A 22,083-nucleotide genomic window follows, 5' to 3' on the forward strand; every position below is an offset into this window, starting at 1 on the left:
TCAGAAACACCTGAGGGCACTGCTGTGATGGGACAAGGGCAGAAACACCCCGGGGGCACTGCTGTGATGGGACAAGGGCAGAAACACCCGCGGGCACTGCTGTGATGGGACAAGGGCAGAGACACCCGCGGGCACTGCTGTGATGGGACAAGGGCAGAGACACCTGAGGGCACTGCTGTGATGGGACAACATCAGAAACACCCGCGGGCACTGCTGCGATGGGACAAGGGCAGAGACACCCCGGGGGCACTGCTGTGATGGGACAAGGGCAGAAACACCCGCGGGCACTGCTGTGATGGGACAAGAGCAGAACCACCTGAGGGCACTGCTGTGATGGGACAAGGGCAGAACCACCTGAGGGCACTGCTGTGATGGGACAACATCAGAACCACCCGCGGGCACTGCTGCGATGGGACAACATCAGAACCACCCGCGGGCACTGCTGTGATGGGACAAGGGCAGAACCACCCGCGGGCACTGCTGTGATGGGACAACATCAGAACCACCCGCGGGCACTGCTGTGATGGGACAAGGGCAGAGACACCCGCGGGCACTGCTGTGATGGGACAAGGGCAGAGACACCCCGGGGGCACTGCTGTGATGGGACAAGGGCAGAGACACCTGAGGGCACTGCTGTGATGGGACAAGGGCAGAGACACCCGCGGGCACTGCTGTGATGGGACAACATCAGAACCACCCGCGGGCACTGCTGCGATGGGACAACATCAGAACCACCCGCGGGCACTGCTGTGATGGGACAAGGGCAGAATCACCCGCGGGCACTGCTGTGATGGGACAAGAGCAGAACCACCTGAGGGCACTGCTGTGATGGGACAAGGGCAGAAACACCCCGGGGGCACTGCTGTGATGGGACAAGGGCAGAGACACCCGCGGGCACTGCTGTGATGGGACGAGAGCAGAACCACGCTCAGATAAGGGGGACAAACCGGGACCCGTTCCCGGGAGGGGCTCTCCGAGCCGTGTCGCCGCCGCAGCGCCGGGCTGGGTGCGGAGCGGACGGGCTGGGTGCGGAGCGGACGGGCTGGGTGCGGAGCGGACACCTCGGGCAGGCTGGGGCCGGCCGGCCCTTTAAGCGGGCGGCGGTGGGGCCGCCCCTCCGGCCGGGATAGGCCGGGCCGGGCCGGGGCCGCCTCCCGCCCCCGGAGCGGGCGGCGCGGGGAGGCTCGGCCGCGCTGCAGCCTCCGGTGCCGGCGGCGAGCGCCAGAGCGTCCCCGCTCCCCGAGGGGCACGGCAGCGGCGATGCCCAGGCGGAGCATCGCCGAGGTGAAGGTGCTGGACGTGCAGAAGCGGCGCATCCCCAACAAGCACTATGTGAGTGCCCAGCCCGGCCCTGGGCGAACAAAGGCCGGGCGCTGCCGGCCCCGCTCCCGCGCGGAGCTCCGGGAAGGGAGGACGGACGAGGAGGAGGAGAAAGAGAAAGAGGGCGGCAGCGCTGCCGGGGTGCCTCTCCCGGCTGTGCCGGGGGTGCCGCTCCCGGCTGTGCCCAGGGGGTCCCGCGGTGCCCGTGCCAGCCTGGGCATGCCCCGCCGCTGCCCCCGGCCCCGGGGGATGCCCGGGGGTGCGGGCGGGGGTTGCGCGCACCGGGCAGCGGCCACGGGCACCGCGGGGAAGCGTCCCCGCTCCTGCAGCCGGGGCCGTGGGACCTGTTGGTGGCGGAGTCCTGGGGCAAAGGGACCACCCGGCTGCTGCTTTCGGTGCCTGGGTAGTGCTCGGTCCCTAGGAAGGATCCCTCGTGTCCCCTGCCTTCCTGCGCGCTCCAAACTATTGCGGGTTTGTCTGGTTTTGAAGGTGGTTTTTTTTGGGTTTTTTTATGATTTAAACTTTGGTGTGTTTCCAGGCACACCCGCGGCGAGCTTGTGGGTGAATCCTGGCAACAGCGTAAAACAAAGCCCGAAATGTTCTTCCCTCCCGTGTTGCCGTAGCCCGGGGTGACCCAGTGACACACTCACTGCTCGCGGCACATCTGGGCTGTGCAGATGTGCTCTTCGCTCTGCCTGGAGCCAGTTGCCACAAGAGCCATGCTTTCAGAGCTCTGGGGAGATCAAGGGCTTCTCCAGGTCCCCTCGGCTGTTTGGTGGCATTGAGCAACAATTGGAGGAAAGTGAGGGCAGGAGGCGAGGGCAGCGGGGTCTCTCCTCGCATCAGGGATGCGGCGTGGCCGCTGCCACCCACCTCCCTTATCTCCCCTTCTTCCTGCTGCCCTGCCTGGAGCTTTGCCAGCCCTGGCAGAGCCTGGAACCGGTTCCAGATGTGCGCTGTTCCTGCTATCGTGTCCCTCGCAGCCTTACTCATCGCCGTGCGGCTCCGGAGCCGTGCGGAGCTCCGTGCGCTGCTGTTTGTCTTGGCGGCTCCGGGGCTTCGTGTCCCGTGACGAGCCGGGCTTGGCTGGCTCTGGGCTGGCTCTGGGCTGGCTCTGCTGTCTCTGCAGCCCTGCCGTGCCCCTCGGGAGCAGTGTCCCCACGGCAGGGACGCGCACCCGGTGCCGCACACGCTCTGCGCTGTCCCCGCTCGCCCTCCGCCCGTCGCGGAGAGCGGGCTGGAGCTGGGGCAGAGCACAAATAATGCCTGCCAGGCTGCAAAACCGGGCCGGCGATGTTTGCTGAGCAGGGAGCTGGGTGGAGGGGCTGTGGGTGGGGATGGGGAGCAGGGGCTGCGGGAGCGGTGACGGCTGTGAGCCCCGGACTCCCCAGCCCAGCCCATCCCTCTGCTCCAGCCTTCCCAGCCCATCCCATCCCTCTGCTCCAGCCTTCCCCTGCCCCGGGCTTGGACCCAAACCCAGCAGCGGGAGCCAGCGTGGCTGCACAGGGCTGAGCCAGGGAGGGGCCGGCAGCGCTGGAGTCAATGGGAGCGCTCGCCTTGCTGGAGGAATCGATAGAACCGGGCAGATTCACAAAGCCAGTTAATTATATGAAACCAAAGCTTTTTTTTTTTTCTTTCCCTTTTTTTCCTCCTGCAAAGAGAAAGAGAGGCAGCAAATCATGGCTGAATCATTTGTAGGCAGTGGCTGCTGGCACAGCGTGAATCCAAGGCGACCACCGAGTGTCCGTGCAAAAACCTTTGCCCTCTGCCTTCTCCCATCACACAGATGTGCTCTGCCCCAGCCCTGAGGCAGCTCTCCTGTCCCTGGGGAGGCAGCAGGACCACGCTGCCTTTTCCTCCTGCTGCCTCTGTGATGACCTGCCCTGCTCGGGCTCCTCTGCCCCAGCCACAGGTTTCCCTTTGCTGGACAAAGGTGTGATTGTGCTGCTCAAGGTGAGGCCACAGCAGAGAGTTATGAATTCCACTTTCCCAGAAAAGTGAGATCAAGGCAGTGTTTCCAAGCCCTTGTTGCACCTGCAGCAGGGAGGGCTGCCTCTATTCGGGCTGCTGTGGTTTGCTTTTCACCTGGGTAATTGATACAACAAGAATTGCAATGCCTGAGACAAAAAGTTGGTTGTTTTACAGCTCTGCGGTGGAGCAGGAGGCACAACATTTCCCCAAATTGCAGGGCAAGCACCCAGCAAGGTGCTGGGCAGGGTTTGGGTGGCTGGGTACAGGTGCTGAGGTGAGTTAGGCTCAGCACAGCCCTGTGCCCTCAAACTCCACTTGTGTTTTTAAGCTTTTCTTCATGGGCACTGCCTGGCAGGGGCATTGAGGAATGATCCTTGTGCAGGTGTTTGTTGCAGGATGCTCTGGCTCATGGCAGCCCATTTTCCAAGGGAAAAGGGGACTCCATCCTCCAGGCAGTGGCTGAGGTGACATTTTCAGTACATTTCCCACAGAGTCCTGTGTGAAGTGATCCCAGCTCAGGGATGCTGCCAGCGAGGGCTCCGGGGCCACCCTGCAGATCTGAGCAGGCAAAGTCCAAGAGGAAAGTTTAAAAATAATCATTGTGAGAGACAGAGGAGCAGACTGTCATTTCTCTGGTCTGGCCAAGCCTCTGATAAATGAATGTCTATTCAGAAAAGACCCAAAACAAAGCCATACTAGAAACAGACTGGATTTTCCTTTAAAGGACTTCATGCAGGACCTTTTTATAGTATTGTGTTTGTTACTCTAGTGCAGAAGCCCTAAAAGAAAGCTTTTTCCTACTAAATCCAGGTTGGGTTTTCTTTCCCTTGGGCAAGCTTCAGGATGTTCCATTTTGTTACAGCTGCAATGTTTTCTCTGTGTTAATAGCAATGCCATTGAATCCCAGCTCCATTTCTGCCTACCAGGAACATTTCCATAGTTATATAGGTTTAAATAGTTGTTCTGGATCACCATCCAAAATTATATATATCCATTCAACAGCATGCTGTTTGGGTGGGTTAGATTTTTGGGAAAGCTGGGTTGTGTTCTCTCAGGACTTCCTTTCCTCTGTGTATCCCTGAAAATGGGGGGTTTAAACAAAATGTGCAGCATACATTTATTTTGCAAACCCAGTGAACAAGATGGCAAAGCTTGAAACAAAGTGAAGACCTCATTTGTGGAAGCTGGGTTGTGAAAGTAATTAACAGTGAGTGGTGGAATCTGGCTAATGGGCCCTACAGGTGTTTGAAAACAAATCTGAGGAGAACCACGTTCAAAAAGTGAAGGTGCTGTTCTGTTTTTGATGTGGAATTTGTGATGTGGTGGTGTAGGTGTCCTCTCTGTTCCTGAGGCCATTTGTGGTTTCATTCTTGGTGCAGCCCAGCCCTGCTGTGCTTATCTGGAACTGATTATGGAGTGTTTGAATGGCAAGAGGACAGAGCTGCCAATCTACAGCTTCTTTAGTGCCTTATATTTATGAGCTGGAGGTATTTCTGAGGAGCACGTGCCCCACGGATGTTGTTTTGTGGTCCCAGCTGGAGCAGAGCTCGGTGGCCCCTGGCACGGTGTCCCCTTGAGCAGCTGAGTTATTCCCCTGGATTTTGGGAGGTGTTTCTGCCCTTGTGGATCATCCTGGTTGTTTGCCTTCACAAGGGTGTCAGGGATGACTTTTCCCTGTGCTGTCTCATGGAAGGGTGACCATGCCCTTGGAATGTGGGAATGTCCTGTGGGCAGCCCGAGGAGCTGAGCGAGGATGAGGAGGCTGGCATGAGTAGTGCGAAATCTATGCAGTGTGGTGTCCCCAGATAACCAAACTAGGAGTGGGACAGAGCCAGGGGAAGCTGCAGTCTCACTCCTGGTGGCCTCTAAAGCTTTGAGGGCTTTCTCAGCATCCTCAGTGGTGGTGTGCTGCTGTATCCTGTGGTTGTGCCTTGTCTCATCCCATTTCCTGTCAGCTGGGTGATGCTGTCCCAATGACATGGACAGGGAATTTGGTAGGAATTTTGCCCTGTCCTCGTGCCTGGCCCTGCTCTGCTCCACAGAGCTCACCAGGCTTTCCTCCTCACCTCTCAGCAGAGCTGAGCATGGAGCACTCTTACCTTTGTGGACGAAAACCAGCGCTCAGACTCAAACTCTGCTTTGTTTTTCTTCCCCAGCCATGTTTCTCAAGGCTGTTGAAAAGCTTGAGTGTGGAAGGGCCAAATCCTGCCTGGCCCTTGGCTAGTGAGCAGGAGCAGCTCCATGGGGGAAGCTGATGCTCACACTCAGTCCCGGCTGATGCTCACACTCAGTTCCAGCTGATGCTCACGCTCAGTTCCAGCTGATGCTCACACTCAGTTCCGGCTGATGCTCACACTCAGTTCCGGCTGATGCTCACACTCAGTTCAGGCTGATGCTCACACTCAGTTCAGGCTGATGCTCACATTCAGTTCAGGCTGATGCTCACATTCAGTTCAGGCTGATGCTCACACTCAGTTCAGGCTGATGCTCACACTCAGTTCCAGCTGATGCTCACACTCAGTTCCAGCTGATGCTCACACTCAGTTCAGGCTGATGCTCACACTCAGTTCCAGCTGATGCTCACGCTCAGTTCAGGCTGATGCTCACGCTCAGTTCAGGCTGATGCTCACACTCAGTTCCAGCTGATGCTCACGCTCAGTTCAGGCTGATGCTCACACTCAGTTCCAGCTGATGCTCACACTCAGTTCAGGCTGATGCTCACACTCAGTTCCAGCTGATGCTCACACTCAGTTCCGGCTGATGCTCACACTCAGTTCAGGCTGATGCTCACACTCAGTTCAGGCTGATGCTCACACTCAGTTCCAGCTGATGCTCACACTCACTCAGTCCCGGCTGATGCTCACACTCAGTTCAGGCTGATGCTCACATTCAGTTCAGGCTGATGCTCACGCTCAGTTCCAGCTGATGCTCACACTCAGTTCAGGCTGATGCTCACGCTCAGTTCCAGCTGATGCTCACACTCAGTCCCGGCTGATGCTCACACTCAGTCCCGGCTGATGCTCACACTCAGTTCCAGCTGATGCTCACACTCAGTTCAGGCTGATGCTCACACTCAGTTCCAGCTGATGCTCACACTCAGTTCCGGCTGATGCTCACACTCAGTTCAGGCTGATGCTCACACTCAGTTCAGGCTGATGCTCACGCTCAGTTCCAGCTGATGCTCACACTCAGTTCCAGCTGATGCTCACACTCAGTTCAGGCTGATGCTCACGCTCAGTTCCAGCTGATGCTCACGCTCAGTTCCAGCTGATGCTCACACTCAGTTCCAGCTGATGCTCACACTCAGTTCAGGCTGATGCTCACACTCAGTTCCAGCTGATGCTCACACTCAGTTCAGGCTGATGCTCACACTCAGTTCCAGCTGATGCTCACACTCAGTTCAGGCTGATGCTCACGCTCAGTCCCGGCTGATGCTCACGCTCAGTTCAGGCTGATGCTCACACTCAGTTCAGGCTGATGCTCACACTCAGTTCCAGCTGATGCTCACACTCAGTTCAGGCTGATGCTCACACTCAGTTCCAGCTGATGCTCACACTCACTCAGCTCTGGCTGATGCTCACACTCAGTCCCGGCTGATGCTCACACTCAGTTCTGGCTGATGCTCACACTCAGTTCCAGCTGATGCTCACACTCAGTCCCGGCTGATGCTCACACTCAGTTCCGGCTGATGCTCACACTCAGTTCAGGCTGATGCTCACACTCAGTTCAGGCTGATGCTCACACTCAGTCCCGGCTGATGCTCACACTCAGTTCCAGCTGATGCTCACACTCAGTTCCAGGTGATGCTCACACTCAGTTCAGGCTGATGCTCACACTCAGTCCCGGCTGATGCTCACGCTCAGTTCAGGCTGATGCTCACACTCAGTTCCAGCTGATGCTCACACTCACTCAGTCCCGGCTGATGCTCACACTCAGTTCCAGCTGATGCTCACACTCAGTTCCGGCTGATGCTCACGCTCAGTTCAGGCTGATGCTCACGCTCAGTTCAGGCTGATGCTCACACTCAGTTCAAGCTGATGCTCACACTCAGTTCCAGCTGATGCTCACACTCACTCAGTCCCGGCTGATGCTCACACTCAGTTCCAGCTGATGCTCACACTCACTCAGCTCTGGCTGATGCTCACACTCAGTTCAGGCTGATGCTCACACTCACTCAGCTCTGGCTGATGCTCACGCTCAGTCCCGGCTGATGCTCACACTCAGTTCAGGCTGATGCTCACACTCAGTCCCAGCTGATGCTCACACTCAGTTCAGGCTGATGCTCACACTCAGTTCAGGCTGATGCTCACACTCACTCAGTTCCAGCAGCTCTGGGGCCCTCCCTGGCCTCTGCCTGCCCCCAGCTCTCTGCCCTTGATGCCCCAGCTTTGCTTTGGAGGGTGTCTCTGTGTTCCTGTCGCAGTGTGGGGACAGGACACAGGAGAATCCCTGTGTGTGACCTGCAGAGGGGCTGGGGCAGGCTGGCTGCACTGCTGTGTGCCTGAGGGCTCTGAGCAGCCTCAGCTGGGCTGTCCTTGGGGGTGCCAGCCTGGTGGCTGTGCCCCTGCCATCCCAGCAGTGCTGTGCCCTGCCAGGCTGTATGGCAGCTTGGGGGGAAGAGGCTACAGATCAAAAAATCAAAGAAATCAAAGGGATGAGCTGGGGCCAGGGGAGAGGGGGCTGCTCTGCAGTGCTGGCTGTGTGCTCAGGCTGCCTGGGCTGCTGCTGAGGATCTGCCTGCCCTGGTGCTCCCTCCAGCCTTGGGAGGTGGTGAGATTTTGCCTGCCCTGTTTCCAGCCCTGCCTTGCTGTTTCTGCCTCCCCTGTGCCAGAGAGCCCAGGGCAGCATCCCTGGTGCCCTGGAACACCTTCCCATGCCAGCATGTCCCCCCTCCCAGCTGCCCAGCAGGCACAGAGCAGGGCTGAGGGGGTCACGAGCTGTCTGCCCACTCAGCTGGGCCTTGGCTGTCCCTCTGCTGCTCCCAGCTTTGGCATCCCCTGGCACAGGAGCCCCCTGTCCCCTCCCCAGCCCCACAGGCCTGCAGCAGTGAGGGCTGATGGAGAGGGGCCAAGCACAGCAGTTTGGTGCCAAGAACTTTCTTTGTTTCCAGCCACCTCCCTCCTTTTTTTTTCTTTTTTTTTTTCTTTTCCTCTTGCAATTTCCCACTCCCTTTTCTGTGTTAAACCCACCCTGGCTTGGCTGCGTTGCTCAGCTCCTTTGGTTTCTCTGCCCCTTTGGGTTTCCAAAGGGAGGGTGAGGCTCTCACATCTCCCCTCATTCCAGGGTCACCGCGTTCAGCGTGGGTGAAATCAAAAGCCTGATGCCTTTGACTGATGCTTTTCCTCTTTGCTGCTGAAAGATGCTTTAAATATGTGGAGTTTTCCACAGAGAGGTTCATTGTGCACAGTCCCCCTGGAGCTGAGACCACACAGGCTCCGAGCCTTTGGAAACAGCTCTGCAGACAGCTCAGCCCCCGCTGCAGGCTGCAGTGTCTGGGGCTGCTGCAGGAGCCCTGCTGGAGCCTGGGCACCTTCTCTGTGTCCCTGCACTGCCTGGAGATGTCATTCCAAGTCACCATGAGGTTGCTGTCCCCCCTGCCCGTGTCTGTGTGGAGGAGCTCTGGGCACAGGGGAGCTCTGGGATCCCTCAGGGAAGGCTCTGAGCTGATGCTGGGGTGGCTGAGCTGTTCTGGACACAGGGAAGCTCTGGAATCCCTCAGGGAAGTCTCTGAGCTGATGCTGGGGTGGCTGAGCTGCCCCTGGGCTCCACCTGGGTTCTGGATGCTTGATGATTTCTAATGTAAATGGCCGAGGTCATTTTCTCTGCCTGGTGCCAGGCAGGTTCCCAGTGCCCTCTCCCACGTCCTTTCCTGTGGGGTTTTTGTGTGTCCCCCCCAGCCAGGACACCGTGCAGATCTCCGTGAAAAACTTTGGAGAACTCCTGTAGGAGGGGAGGGAAGCTCAAACTGCAGCTCTAGGTTTTGCTCACCTTCCCTCTGCCTTTTTCCTGCTCACATCTGAGCAGTCCAGGCTGCTTCCCAGCTTGTCCTGGTGTGTTTATGCAGGGAGTCCAGAAGTGATTTTTCTGCGAGGTCACACGGCCTCATGTTTAAGAACGGGAAACTGGTTCTGTTATTTTTTAAATTTTTTTTTTTTTTTCGTATCTGTTCTTCATTTCCTTGCCTCGAGTCAGCAGTTTGAATCAGCTCCTCTCTCCCTCCCCGTGCTGTTGTGAGGGACTTTGTGCCTCTGTGGGCAGGGCAGGAGGGAGGATTTGGGGATGGCTCCTCGGTCCCTGAGGGCAGTGAAAGGCACCAGGAGCCACCGCTGGGTGCAGCCCCAGGGATTTCCAGCAGTCCCTGCAAAAACACTGCTGGGCTGGCTGCTCCCAGGGCTGGCTGCTTCATTTCTTCAAGAGGCAAAAGAAAGAAAAGGAAAATGAAATCTCTGGCTGCCCTTTCCAGAGTCTCGCTGGCTCCTCACCCCCTCTGTCCCCGTGACTCCCGTGGCTCTGGTGGGTCTGAGCTGGCTCCTGCAGCCTCCCAGGAGCTCCCTCCCTGCATCCAGGGCTGTCCTGGATCCCCCTGGCTCTCAGAGTGTCCCCTGGGCTGCTCTGACAGCTCTGGTGTGCTTGGCCAGCTGCCATCTGCATGTCTTGCAGCAAGCTGTCATTTCCTGACACTTCCCTTCCCTCCCAAAGGTTTTCAGCCCCATTTTCCACGGGCTGTTCTCCCTCTGAGAGAGGTGCTGGGCAGGGGACAGCAGTGACAGATGCTGGGTGATGATGGAGGGGACCAAGGGGAAGGCTGCAGGATCCCCTGGGCCTTTTTTCCATGTTATATTTCCATTTAGGGCATTTTGTGTGACCAAGGAGAGCCTTGGGCAGTGGTTGGTGGTCCTGATGTCACCCTGCTCAGTGGGTCACTTTTAAATACTTGGTTTGTCACCATTCCCATGTGCTGTAGGGATCCCAAGGAGCTTGGGAGCCCAGTTCTGTTGAACTCAGCCTTTTGCATCTGCAAGTTTCCATTTTCTGTGAGGGATCTGTTCCATCTCTGCCCTCCAAGGGATGGGAGCATGGAGAGGGTTTGGTGCTCATGAGAAATGCTCCTCTGAGCTGGCATCAAACCACATCCACCTGCACCTCAGAAATTGTGCCTGTGCCTCCTGCAGCTGCCAGCACTGAGGCTCCAGGGTGTCCTTTCCAGAGGGAGGAAGGGCAGCCACCATTCCTGGGTTCCACTGACTCAGCTCCTTCCCTTCCCTGGTCACAGCCCCCAGCTGGCCCAGGAAGGGCTGCAGGTGTTTGGAGGTTTGGGATTTGGGATTTGGACAGCTCAGCTGCTGGTTTTGGCCAGGGGCCCATCCCAAGCCCCCCCTGGATCCAGCCTCAGGAATCCCTGGAGAGGATCCAAGTGCCAGCCCCATCCCTGTGGGGGCACAGCCCTGGGGGATCCCCTCTCTTCCCCTTTTTCCTCCATGGAAAAGCCCTGCAGGTGGTTCCTCAGTGAAAAAGACCCATGGAATAACTGCTTTCCACATGTCCTGGGCTGGGGAAAAGCCTCTTCTCAGAGCAGCTGATGGGGTGGCTCCTGCTGGGACAAAATCTGGGTTGTTTGGGTTCCTGCTTTGTGGTGGCTGCTCCTGGCAGGACACGGGGCAGTGCCAGGCCAGCAGGGGAAACTTCAGAGCAAGGGCAGTGGTTTTAAAGCTGTCTTGGTTGTTGGAAGTGCCTTCCAAAAGCACCTGAGGAAGGGATTTTGGGGTCTGTGGGAGCTCGGTGCCTCATGGAAATGCTCACTGGGTGAGTGCAGTGTTCAGACCTTGTTGTTGGGTGAGAGGAGCACCAGGGTTGTGTTTTCTGGTGGATTTTTTATTTCTGAGACAGCAAGGACTGGATTAGATATTGGGAGACACCAAGATGTGGGATGAGGCTGTTGGAAGGATGAGGAATATCCACCAGCAGAGAGGAAGTTTGCTTTCCCCAGGTTTTATAGATACAGAGGAGCCCCAGCTCCTGTGGGCTCCTCCATCTTCAATGCTTTCCTTAAGTAGGTTGAGGAGAAACCCCTGGAGACCTTTCTGCTGCTGGACAGGGATGTGCAAGGGACTCTTCTCCCGAGCCCTGGGAGTTCTGCATTCCAGCACAGCAGCAGTGAGCTCATCAGAGAGCAGAAATTGCTGCAGAGGCCACAGGGGAGCCTGGGGTGCCCTCAGACCTCGTGCCTTCATTACCCTCAAGAGCTCTGAATGACTTTGGCTCAGTCTGTCCACATCCTGATTAAAATCCCAGTCTAACAAGCTGTTGACTCCAAATAAAGGCAGGGTAGGAATAAACAATGAGGAGGAGCTGGCCCCTGCTGCTGCCCCAGTGGAAGGCTCAGTGCAGGCAGGCAGCCAGCAGTGATATAACCCGAGCAGCGCCGGGGACTGCTGACAAACTGGGATAGCAGCTCAGCTCCCAGCCCACATGAGCTCATGCTGGCCCTGCAGCAGGTCCTGGGCAGGGGGTGAAGGGGTTTGAACCTGTGCTAGCACCAGGTTAACCCCTGGTTTGCTGGGGGAGTGCTGCCTCCCTTGGAGCACAGCGTGGCCTCCACAGCTGGAGCAGGTGTTGTCTTGGAGAGTCCATCTGTGCTCTTTGTGTTCATAGGGAGGAAATGAGGGTCCTTCATCTCAGAATAAGAGCTGGGGAGTGAGAGCAGAGCAGGGAATAGCTGCAGACTGAGGGACTGGGTTTAGGTGGGATATTGGGTGGGGAGCTATTGCAGACATCTTTTATGAAATATCCTTTCCTTAGGATTTTTTCCTCCTGAGAAGCTGAGAGGCCTCAAGAACAAAATGTAAACATTGATTATCTGCTGCTGTAGAATGCAACAGGTGGATCTGGGATTGGCCTGTGTTGGATGTTTCTAATTAATGGCCAATCACAGCCCAGCTGGCTCGGACAGAGAGCCAAGCCACAAACCTTTGTTATCATTCTTTCCTATTCTATTCTTAGCCAGCCTTCTGATGAAATCCTCTCTTCTATTCTTTTAGTATAGTTTTAATGTAATATATATCATAAAATAACAAATCAGCCTTCTGAAACATGGAGTCAGATCCTCATCCCTTCCCTCATCCTCAGACCCCTGTGAACACGGTCACGGGGAGCCCCTGGCACAGGGTGCCCAGAGCAGCTGTGGCTGCCCCTGGATCCCTGGCAGTGCCCAGGGCCAGGTGTTTGATCACCCTGGAAATGCCCAGGGCCAGGTGTTTGATCACCCTGGGACAGAGGAAGGTGTCCCTGCCATGGCAGGGGGTGGCACTGGATGATCTTTTAAGGTCTCTTCTAACCCAACCCAAATTCAACAAAAGTGGACCTTGAATTCCTGGTTTGCAAGTAGGGAAGTTCTTTATTTTAGCAGTAAGAACCTGATCCCTCTTGCTGCCTCGTTTTCTGTCTTAATGTGGAAGTGATTGCACTGGGAAGAGTTTGTCACCCTCAGGAGTGTCCCCACCTGTGCCAGCCCTCTGAGCAGCAGAGAGAGCTTTGAGGTAGATTTTCAGTGCAGGATTTGAGTGGCTTTGATAAACTCAAATAACTGAGTGTTGTGCTGTCCTGGTGTTTGAGCTTTGGATGCTGGTTGAGGGTGTTGGTCACATTCCAGAATCTGGAAAAATGGGAATCTCAGTAGGGAAACCCCTGAGGGATTCTCTTTTAAATACCAAAACATCAGCTTTTAAGAGCCTTGATGCTTGATTTTGCTAGCAGAAGTTCCAGCAGGTCCCTTCACCTGGGCTTCTGGACGTTTTGGTCCTTCTTCAAGGAACTGATGCTTGAATTTCTGGTGGAAATAAGGACTTGAGTTAGGAGGAAAAAAATACCCTGGGTTCTGCTCAGTCAATCTGCTATCAATTTGAGATTTGTGTCACTTGGGTGTTGCACTGGCACCTCACCAAGGGTTATCTCTGCTTTCTGTGAAACACAGAGGGGACATGAGATCAGCAATTGCCTCATTCTGAGATGTGCTTGTTGTCCTTCACAGAAGAGTTGGTGCTGAAATGGGCCGGGTTTGGTGTTTTGTGCTGAAATGGGCTGGGTTTGGTGTTTTGTTTTGTGCTGAAATGGGCTGGGTTTGGTGTTTTGTTGTGTGCTGAAATGGGCTGGGTTCGGTGTTTTGTGCTAAAATGGGCCGGGTTTGGTGTTTTGTTTTCTGCTGAAATGGGCCGGGTTTGGTGTTTTCTGCTGAAATGGGCCGGGTTTGGTGTTTTGTTTTGTGCTGAAATGGGCCGGGTTCGGTGTTTTGTGCTGAAATGGGCTGGGTTTGGTGTTTATTTTGTTTTGTGCTGAAATGGGCCGGGTTTGGTGTTTTGTTTTGTGCTGAAATGGGCCGGGTTTGGTGTTTTGTGCTGAAATGGGCCGGGTTCGGTGTTTTGTTGTGTGCTGAAATGGGCCGGGTTTGGTGTTTTCTGCTGAAATGGGCCGGGTTTGGTGTTTTCTGCTGAAATGGGCCGGGTTTGGTGTTTTGTTGTGTGCTGAAATGGGCCGGGTTTGGTGTTTTGTTGTGTGCTGAAATGGGCCGGGTTTGGTGTTTTGTGCTGAAATGGGCCGGGTTCGGTGTTTTCTGCTGAAATGGGCCGGGTTTGGTGTTTTGTGCTGAAATGGGCCGGGTTTGGTGTTTTGTGCTGAAATGGGCTGGGTTTGGTGTTTTGTTTTGTGCTGAAATGGGCTGGGTTTGGTGTTTTGTTTTGTGCTGAAATGGGCCGGGTTTGGTGTTTTGTGCTGAAATGGGCCGGGTTTGGTGTTTGTTTTGTTTTGTGCTGAAATGGGCCGGGTTTGGTGTTTTGTTTTGTGCTGAAATGGGCCGGGTTTGGTGTTTTGCTTTGCATTCATCCCCAGTTAGAGCCCGGTCTCGGGGTCTGTGAATCACCTGCAGTGACTGGGGCTGATCCTGTGGCATTTTAGGGATCAGGACGCTGATTTCCCCCCCTGCAGGTGTCAGAAACCCAAGCCCAAGCAGGTGGAGTTGCAGAGCCTGGGGGTTTGAGCTGTTGCGGTGCCGTTTGCAGCAGCCAGGCTGGTGCAGGTGCTGCCCTTGGATCTCAGCTTCAGCTTTGGTGCTGCAGCTGTAAATGGGGTGCCCAGGGTTCAGTTATCAGAACTCCTGTGGCTGGAGGGATTTGTGCTGTGTTTTTACACAGAAATGTCACTCCACACTCAATGTGTGCCCCCCTCCAGGGCCACAGAGCTCAGTCCACCACCAGAAACAAACATCTGCTTAAGCTGCAGCCCTGGGGCTCAATAATTTACCCTCACCTGTGCTGTGGTGTGGCTGAATTGATCTGAAGCATTCCCCTGCCTGTCACCCAGCGCTGGGGGGGCTGCACTGGCAGCTTTTTGGGTTGTGGCAGGGCTTTTTTGGGGTCCCTCACGCTGATTTGTGCCTCTGTTTTTCCCTCCAGGTGTACATCATCAAGGTCACCTGGTCCAATGGAGCCACCGAGGTCATTTACAGACGGTACAGCAAGTTCTTCGACCTGCAGGTGGGGAATCCTGGGGGTGCCAGGGGTGCTGGGGGGTGCCAGGGGTGCTGGGGATGCTCCAGCCCTCGTGGGCTGACGGGCTGAGCTCACTGCAGCTGCTGGTTTCTGCTTTACCTGTGCAATCGCTGGGGTTGTTATTGAGGGGGGGTTTGTTTGCCTTTGGGGAGGGTTTTGTCAGAGTTAGGTCCAAATTCCGCTCCTGTGGCTTCCCCAGCTGCTGTCACAGCAGAGCAGGGCTGAGAGCTGCCCCTGGGGAGGATTCGATGCCCTGGAGCAGGGGAAGTGCCCACTCACTCCCCTGGCAGCAGCTGCTTTGGCCCTGAAGGGAGCCTAGAGGAAAGATGGAGAGGGACTTTTTACAAAACCACGATGTGGCAGGAATGGCTCAAACTGAGAGAGTGGGTTAAGAGCAGATATCAGGAAAAATCCTCCCTGTGAGGGTGGCACAGGTGCCCAGAGAAGCTGTGGCTGCCTCTGGATCCCTGGCAGTGCCCAAGGAGAGGTTGGATGGAGCTCTGGACAAGCTGCTGTGGTAGAAAATGTCCCTGCCCATGGCAGGGTGTTGGAACTCAATGATCTGTACGGTCCCTTCCAAGCCAGGCCATGCCATTATTCTGATTTAATTCCCTCCTGGTGCAGGAGGGAGCCAGGAGGGAAATGGAAGTGGGGGAGAGGAGGCTGGAAAGGCAACTGGGGCAGGCTGGGCTGCAGGAAACCCAAAGCAGGGCTCTGGTGAGCAGGCAGGGGGTGTTCTGCACCTCCTCCTTGGTGGAGGTGAGCCAAGGGGTCTGGCTGGGCTTTATGAGCCCAAACACAACCTGAGCTGCTGGAGCAGGCTCTGTGCAGAGCAGAAAGGGAAATGCACAAAGGGATGGATCCCTGGGCTGGCAGAGGGGCTCTGGGGTGCCTGTGGCACCAGGGAGGAGCTGGGCACCCCCTGAGCCCTCTCAGGTGGGGCTGGGCATCCCCCTGGGCTGGATTCCCCTGTGACCGTGCTCACTGGGGTCTGAGGATGAGGGGAGAGACGAGGAGCTGACTCCGTGTTTCAGAAGGCTGATTTATTATTTTATGATATATATTATATTAAAACTATACTAAAAGAATAGAAGAAAAGCTTCTCCTCAGAAGGCTGGCTGAGAATAGAATAGAATGGAATGAATAACAAAGGTTTGTGGCTCGGACAGAGAGTCTGAGCCAGCTGGGCTGTGATTGGCCATTCATTAGAAACAACCACATGAGCCCAATCCCAGATTCACCTGTTGCATCCCACAGCAGCAGATAACCATTGTTCACATTTCATTTCTAATGAGGCCTCTCAGCTTCTCAGGAGGAGCAATCCTAAGGAAAGGATTTTCCATGAAAAGATGTCTGCGACATTCCTCTGCATCCAGACACGGCTGAAATTCCAGCCTGCCCAGCAGAGCCAGCCCTGGGCTTGCAGATGGCTTTGCCAGGTTCAGCTGCAGAGCCTGGGATGGGGCAGAGGCTGCTCTCAGCCCTGTCCCCTGCCCAGGGAGGGGGGCCCTGGCAGTGCAGGGGTTAAGCTGTGGGCAGCTGTTTGTGTAACCAAGGAAATATTAAAGTAAATAAATAAGGAACAGCTGTTGGGCCGCAGCCAGGGCTGGAAGGAAATGGAGCTCGTGCTTCCTTCTCTGCAGCATCTCCTCTTCATGGTGCTCCAGGCTCATTCCTCTGGCTGGGACACAGAATTTGGGGTGTCTGTGCCCCCAAACCCCTCTTGGGGTGTCTGTGCCCCCAGACCCTTTTGGGGTATCTGATCCTCCAGGCCTCTTTTGGGGTGTCTGTGCTTCCTGACCCCTTTTGGGGTGTCTGTGCTGGTTCCTTTTGGGGTATCTGATCCTCCAGGCCTCTTTTGGGGTGTCTGTGCTGGTTCCTTTTGGGGTATCTGATCCTCCAGTCCTCTTTTGGGGTGTCTCTGCCCCCAAACCCCTTTTGAGGTGTCTGTGCTGGTGGTTCCCTCTTGGGGTGTCTGTGCTGGTTCCCTCTTGGGGTGTCTGTGCTCCCAGACCCTTTTGGGGTATCTGATCCTCCAGGCCTCTTTTGGGGTGTCTGTGCTGGTGGTTCCCTTTTGGGGTGTCTGTGCTGGTTCCCTTTTGGGGTGTCTGATCCTCCAGTCCTCTTTTGGGGTGTCTGTTCTGGTTCCCTTTTGGGGTGTCTGTGCTGGTTCCCTGGGCTGGGGAAGGGCTGTGGGCAATCCTGGCTGTGCTCCCTCTGTCCCTCCATTCTGGCTGGAGCTGTGCACAATCCTGAGGTGGAAAATGTCATAACTGGAGCCAGGCACTCTGCAAAACACCTTTAGAAGCAGAGCTGCTTTATAAATACATAGAGATGTGTATCATGGTGGAGGTGGGAAAGTTTAAAGCAAACATCTTCTCCCTTTGCTGTTCCCTGCAGTTTTTTCCTTTAAAAAAATGAGAAAAATATTAAAACAGCCACTCCTTTTTGGCTCTGTTGAAAGAATGAAAGAAGCTGTGGTTTTTCCCTTCCTTCCCCCTTATCACACATGCTTCCTGGTGTCCTTCTTTTAAACTCGTGCTGCAGGACAGTGGAAATTGGATTGAGAGGTGAGGAGTGAAACAGATCCTCTGAGCACAGTGGAAAAAAATGCTCTAGGTAGGCTTGGTAGCAGTGCCTGGTGCCATTGCTGGAGGCCTTTCTTGTGTGACTCTTGCATGATTCTGGGCCAATTTTAGCTCTTCAGGCAGAAGTTTTCCATGCTGGAAATTATTCATGCCTCTGGTTATTTTAAAAAAAAAAAAAAAAGGGAAAATTCCACACAGCCCCCCAGAAAACGAGTGTGGGACTGAAACGGTTCAGCTGCTTCTGAAAACAGCAAGAGGGGAAAATATTTTTCCTAGGTCCAGTTCTGATGATCTTTTTGAGGTGCTGGAGGAAGAATTGGAAATTTGAGCCGCAGGTGAGCTCTGTGTCAAGAATCTGTCTGTCTTGTTATCCAGGGAAAACCCATGCAGGCTGATTGATGCTCACAGCCTTGAGCAATCCCAGCACATGCACGTTGGGGTCAGGATGTTTGTTCATTTAATACCAGTGCTACCAGTGGCTCTGGCTGCACTTTCCATGCTCCTGTCAGGGGCTGAGCAGGGTTTGTTTTTTAAAAGAGCAGGGAAAGGGTTGGTGCACCCTCCTTGGCTGTCAGGGGCTGGGACCTGGAAACTTCTGGATCCAGGTGGGAGAGAGGAGCCTGGTGGGGCTGAGGAGATGCTGCAGCCCCGTGGCAGTGGCTGGGGAGCTCCTCCTGGTATTCCCAGTGGGGCCACAGCTGAATCATTTGTCACCTTCCACGGTGGCTAAACAGTTATTTCAGGAGCAGGGCCAAGGAAAACGCGGTGAGTGCTGAGAGCAGGGCCAGGGGGCAAAGTGTGCTCCCCTCCCCAGGCAGGCAGGACACTGCAAACACTGAATGAACTGCAGTGAGGCCTGGAGGCTGCTGGACTCTGAATCCACAGAATCCTGGAGGCTGGAAAAGAGCCCCAAGGTCAGAGTCCAACCTCTGCCCCGTCCCCACCTTGTCCCCAGCCCAGAGCTCTGGGTGCTCATTATCATCCACAGAGATACTCAAAGATACAAATTCAAAGATACCAATCTTTAGCAATTAGAAGGGAGAATAGGCTGCCCAAAAGATTTAATTCCCATGTAGAACTTTGCACTTCTTATGATCTGTTGGTTCAGGGTAGATACTCAAGAAACCTTGTTCTGAAACTGCTCATTGAGCACCAGATCCTCCAGGTGCCACCTCCAGGGATGGGGATCCAACCCTCCCTGGGCAGTGCCAGTGCCTGAGCCCCCTTTCCATGGGGAAATTCCTGCTGGTGTCCACCCTGAGCCTGCCCTCAGCCCCCTTTCCATGGGGAAATCCCTTTGCCTTGGAGCCATCAGAGCAGCTGCATTCCCCATGCTGGGATGAGCAGTGTCAGAAGCCACCCTGCTGGTCACAGAGATGCCACAGGTTCCAGCCAGGAGCATTTCAGGCTTTTCCTGGGTACTGTGCCCTTCCCTTTCCTGTCCTTGGTGCCCAAGCCTGGCCCTGTCCTGCACAATTCCAGGTTCTGGCCCTGTCCTGCACAATTCCAGGTTCTGGCTTTGTCCTGCACAATTCCAGGTTCTGGCCCTGTCCTGCACAATTCCAGGTTCTGGCTCTGTCCTGCACAATTCCAGGTTCTGGCCCTGTCCTGCACAATTCCAGGTTCCCAGCTCGTGGCTGCTGCACCTTTCCAAGCACCACCACCCTGCCTTTCTCTTCCAAGGGTGGCAGGACCTCCTCTTTCTGCCTGCTTGGCTGTTTCCATTCCTTGTGCCACACCAGTGTCCCACAGGAGCTGTCACCTCTCCCCAAGGGCTGGTGACCCTGCCCACCCCTCAGCTGAGCTCAGCTGCTTCCTCCTGGAGCCAGGCCAGCAGCTGAGGCAGATGCAGGGGTGGCTCTCATCCCGTGGGAAATGCTCAGGCCATGCCTTTTGCTGCTCTGGGGTCACCACTCCAGGGCTGAAATCAGGGTGAGGATTCTGGAGCTGGGCATCAGCTCCAGCCTGTGCTCTCTCCTGTGCCCAGGAGGGGTTTTGCTCTGCAGGTCCTCTGCCTCTCCTCCTTTTCTCTGGGAATATTTTCTGCCAGGTGGCAATTTAGGTCAGGGCAGCTTTTTAGGAAGGAAGGAAGGAAGATAAAATTGTAATTCTGAGGTTTAAAACCTGGTGTAACTGTAGGATTTGTAGTAAGTTTCTAACTCCAAATGCTAAACTCAGTTCTGCATAAACCCCTTGGCTGGAGGAGTAATTTCCTTCCAACAGGACTGAGGCTCTTTCCCAACACTCACAATTCCAGATGTGAGCTGCTGGCAGCAGATGGATGCTGTCCCTGAGAAACAAAGGGATGGGATTGGTGCTTGCAGGGGTGCTGGGAATGTCAGCTGCCATGGAAGGTGGAAATCAGGCATGGGAGTGGCTTCTGTGGTGGGCAGAGGGAGAGGATCAGGGTCTGCTCCTGCCTGGGAGGTGCAGAAGCTCTGCAGTGCCATGGGAGGAGCCTGACGAGTTCCTTGGAAGGATCCTCTTGAAACCTCAGGCTGCAAGGAGTGCCACTGCTGCTCAGAGAACAGATTCTGGCTGGTCTCTTGTGGTTTCTTGTGGAAACCCCCAGGAGGAAGCATTTTTCCCCCCTTTGTCATTCTGAGTTCAGCAGGCACGGCTGGCAGTCACTCCAGCTCTTCATGTGACTGAGAGCCACTGATGTCTTGCTGCTCTCCTAAAACACCCCAGACCCAACCCTTTTACACCTTTCTTGCCACTGCCAGCCCCCTGTGCTGTCCCCATGCAGCCCCACTCCATGTCTTTAGCATCTTCTGCCTTTTGGCTGCTGCCACATTCTCAGAATCCCAGAATTATTGAGATTGGAAAAACATCTCTGAGACCATCAAATCCAAGCTGTGCCCCATCCCCACCTTGTCCCCAGCCCAGAACTCTGAGTGCCACCTCCAGCCCTTCCTTGGGCACCTCCAGGGATGGGGATCCAAACCTCCTTGGGCAGTTCCAGTGCCTGAGCCCCCTTTCCATGGGGAAATTCCTGCTGGTGTCCATCCTGAGCCCCCTTTCCATGGGGAAATTCCTGCTGGTGTCCATCCTGAGGCTCTCTGAGGTTCCCTCTCCTCCTGTCCCTGTTCCCTGACCCCCTGGCTGTGCCCTGCCATGTTCCAGGGGTGCCCCTCTTTGGGACAGGTTACCCCAAGGCTTTTCCCCTTGCAGTCAGACCCTTCAGCCCCTGAGGGTGATGATGTTCTGTGGCTGCCTCTCTGCTCAGAGCTTTCACTTTGAGGCCAGGGCTGGAGACACAACATAGGCTGGGCTAAACGTGCTCCCCGCACAATTCAGGGACAGAAAAACCAGGGAATTTGAACAACTCTAAAATTGGCTCTGGCTCTCCCTCCCATTCCTGTCTGTCTGTGCATCCAGTGTGTGTTTCCCAGTTCTCTTGTTTGTCCATATGTTCAACAACTCCTTCAGGCTCTTTGCTGGAAACTCTCAGCTTTGACCCACCTGGAGCTGTGTCATCTTGGAGAGAGTCCTGCAGCCCTGGGGCCAGCAGCTTTGTGTGGAACACCGAAAAATAAATAGTTCTGTTGAAGTGGTGCCTGCTTCCATGAGAAAATTGGCAGCAGGCAGTGGCCTGTGCCTGCCATCTCCATGTGGAGCAGAGCCTGGTGCTGCTGGAGGGGGTTCCTCACCTGTTGTGTGCACACAGGCGCCAGGCAGAGGCAGGGAGAGGGGAAAGTCTGTGTCTGAGGGAGTCAGAGAGGCTCTGAATAATCCAGCACACTCAATGGGCTCTGAACACTGGAGCTGGCACACAAAGAGGAATTGTTCTCATCAGCTTGTTTCAGGCACTTGGAGGCTTGAAAAATTAAAATGAGCCTCTTGCTTCCATTGCTGTGAGCTCAGAGCTTGCCTTCCTCTGTCTCCTTCCCTTCCTCCTCCACTTTTTTCTCCTCCTCCTCCTCCATTATTTAACCCAGGCTCTTGGCAGGAGTGCTCAGAGGTGAAGTGAGAGTTATCTTCATGCTCCTGATGTGGAGAGCAGAGAGCAGCAAGCACTGGGCTCCAGCAGGTGGGAATGCCAGCCTGGATCTCCCTCTCCTGGCTCATTCCTGCTCTGGGAATTCCAGCCTGGATCCCCCCTCTCCTGGTTCATTCCTGCTCTGGGAATTCCAGCCTGGATCTCCCTCTCCTGGCTCATTCCTGCTCTGGGAATTCCAGCCTGGATCCCCCCTCTCCTGGTTCATTCCTGCTCTGGGATTCCAGCCTGGATCCCCCTCTCCTGGGCTGCCTCTTTGATGGCAGAGCCCTGAGGCAGCTCAGCCAGGCAGGGTTTTGTGTGTCCAGGGATGGCAAACAGGGCTCTCTCAATGGTTCTTTCGTAACAGGAATCTTATTTCAACACTTTGGGGATTTTTTTTTTTTCTCCCCCTCCAGGGTTTATGGAGTTCAGCACAATTCTGGGCAGTTGCGTGTGCCCTGAGCTCTGTGGTTTCAGCCTCCCACAGAAATAAATCAGCAGGATCTCTCTGCCTCAGGCAGCTGGGGCAGGACAGGCAGGCCCTGCGTGACTGAGGGCAGGGAGGAACCCACAGCTCCCTCCAGCCAGGTTCTGCTGCAGAGCACCAGCAGCTGCTTTGTCCTCTCTGCCCAGGCTGCATTCAGAGCCATGGGCTCAAACAGCCCTTGCAGAAGTGGAGGAA

The 22,083-nt window shown here is 55.3% G+C and overlaps 1 protein-coding gene across 2 annotated transcripts in view; it reads left to right on the forward strand.

The window, feature by feature from the left end:
- The first annotated feature begins 1,247 nt into the window (after nucleotides 1–1,247).
- SH3PXD2B (SH3 and PX domains 2B) overlaps nucleotides 1,248–22,083 on the forward strand; it is a 70,715-nt gene continuing 49,879 nt past the window's right edge. For both annotated transcript variants that reach the window (XM_066560444.1, XM_066560445.1), the window contains exons 1-2: nucleotides 1,248–1,332; nucleotides 14,736–14,816. In XM_066560444.1, coding sequence (XP_066416541.1) covers nucleotides 1,261–1,332; nucleotides 14,736–14,816 — 153 coding nt within the window. In that variant the 5' untranslated portion in view covers nucleotides 1,248–1,260. The remainder of the gene's footprint in view (nucleotides 1,333–14,735; nucleotides 14,817–22,083) is intronic.

This window comes from Molothrus aeneus, chromosome 15, assembly GCF_037042795.1.
Source record: "Molothrus aeneus isolate 106 chromosome 15, BPBGC_Maene_1.0, whole genome shotgun sequence".
In the NCBI taxonomy this organism is placed as follows: Eukaryota; Metazoa; Chordata; class Aves; order Passeriformes; family Icteridae; genus Molothrus; species Molothrus aeneus.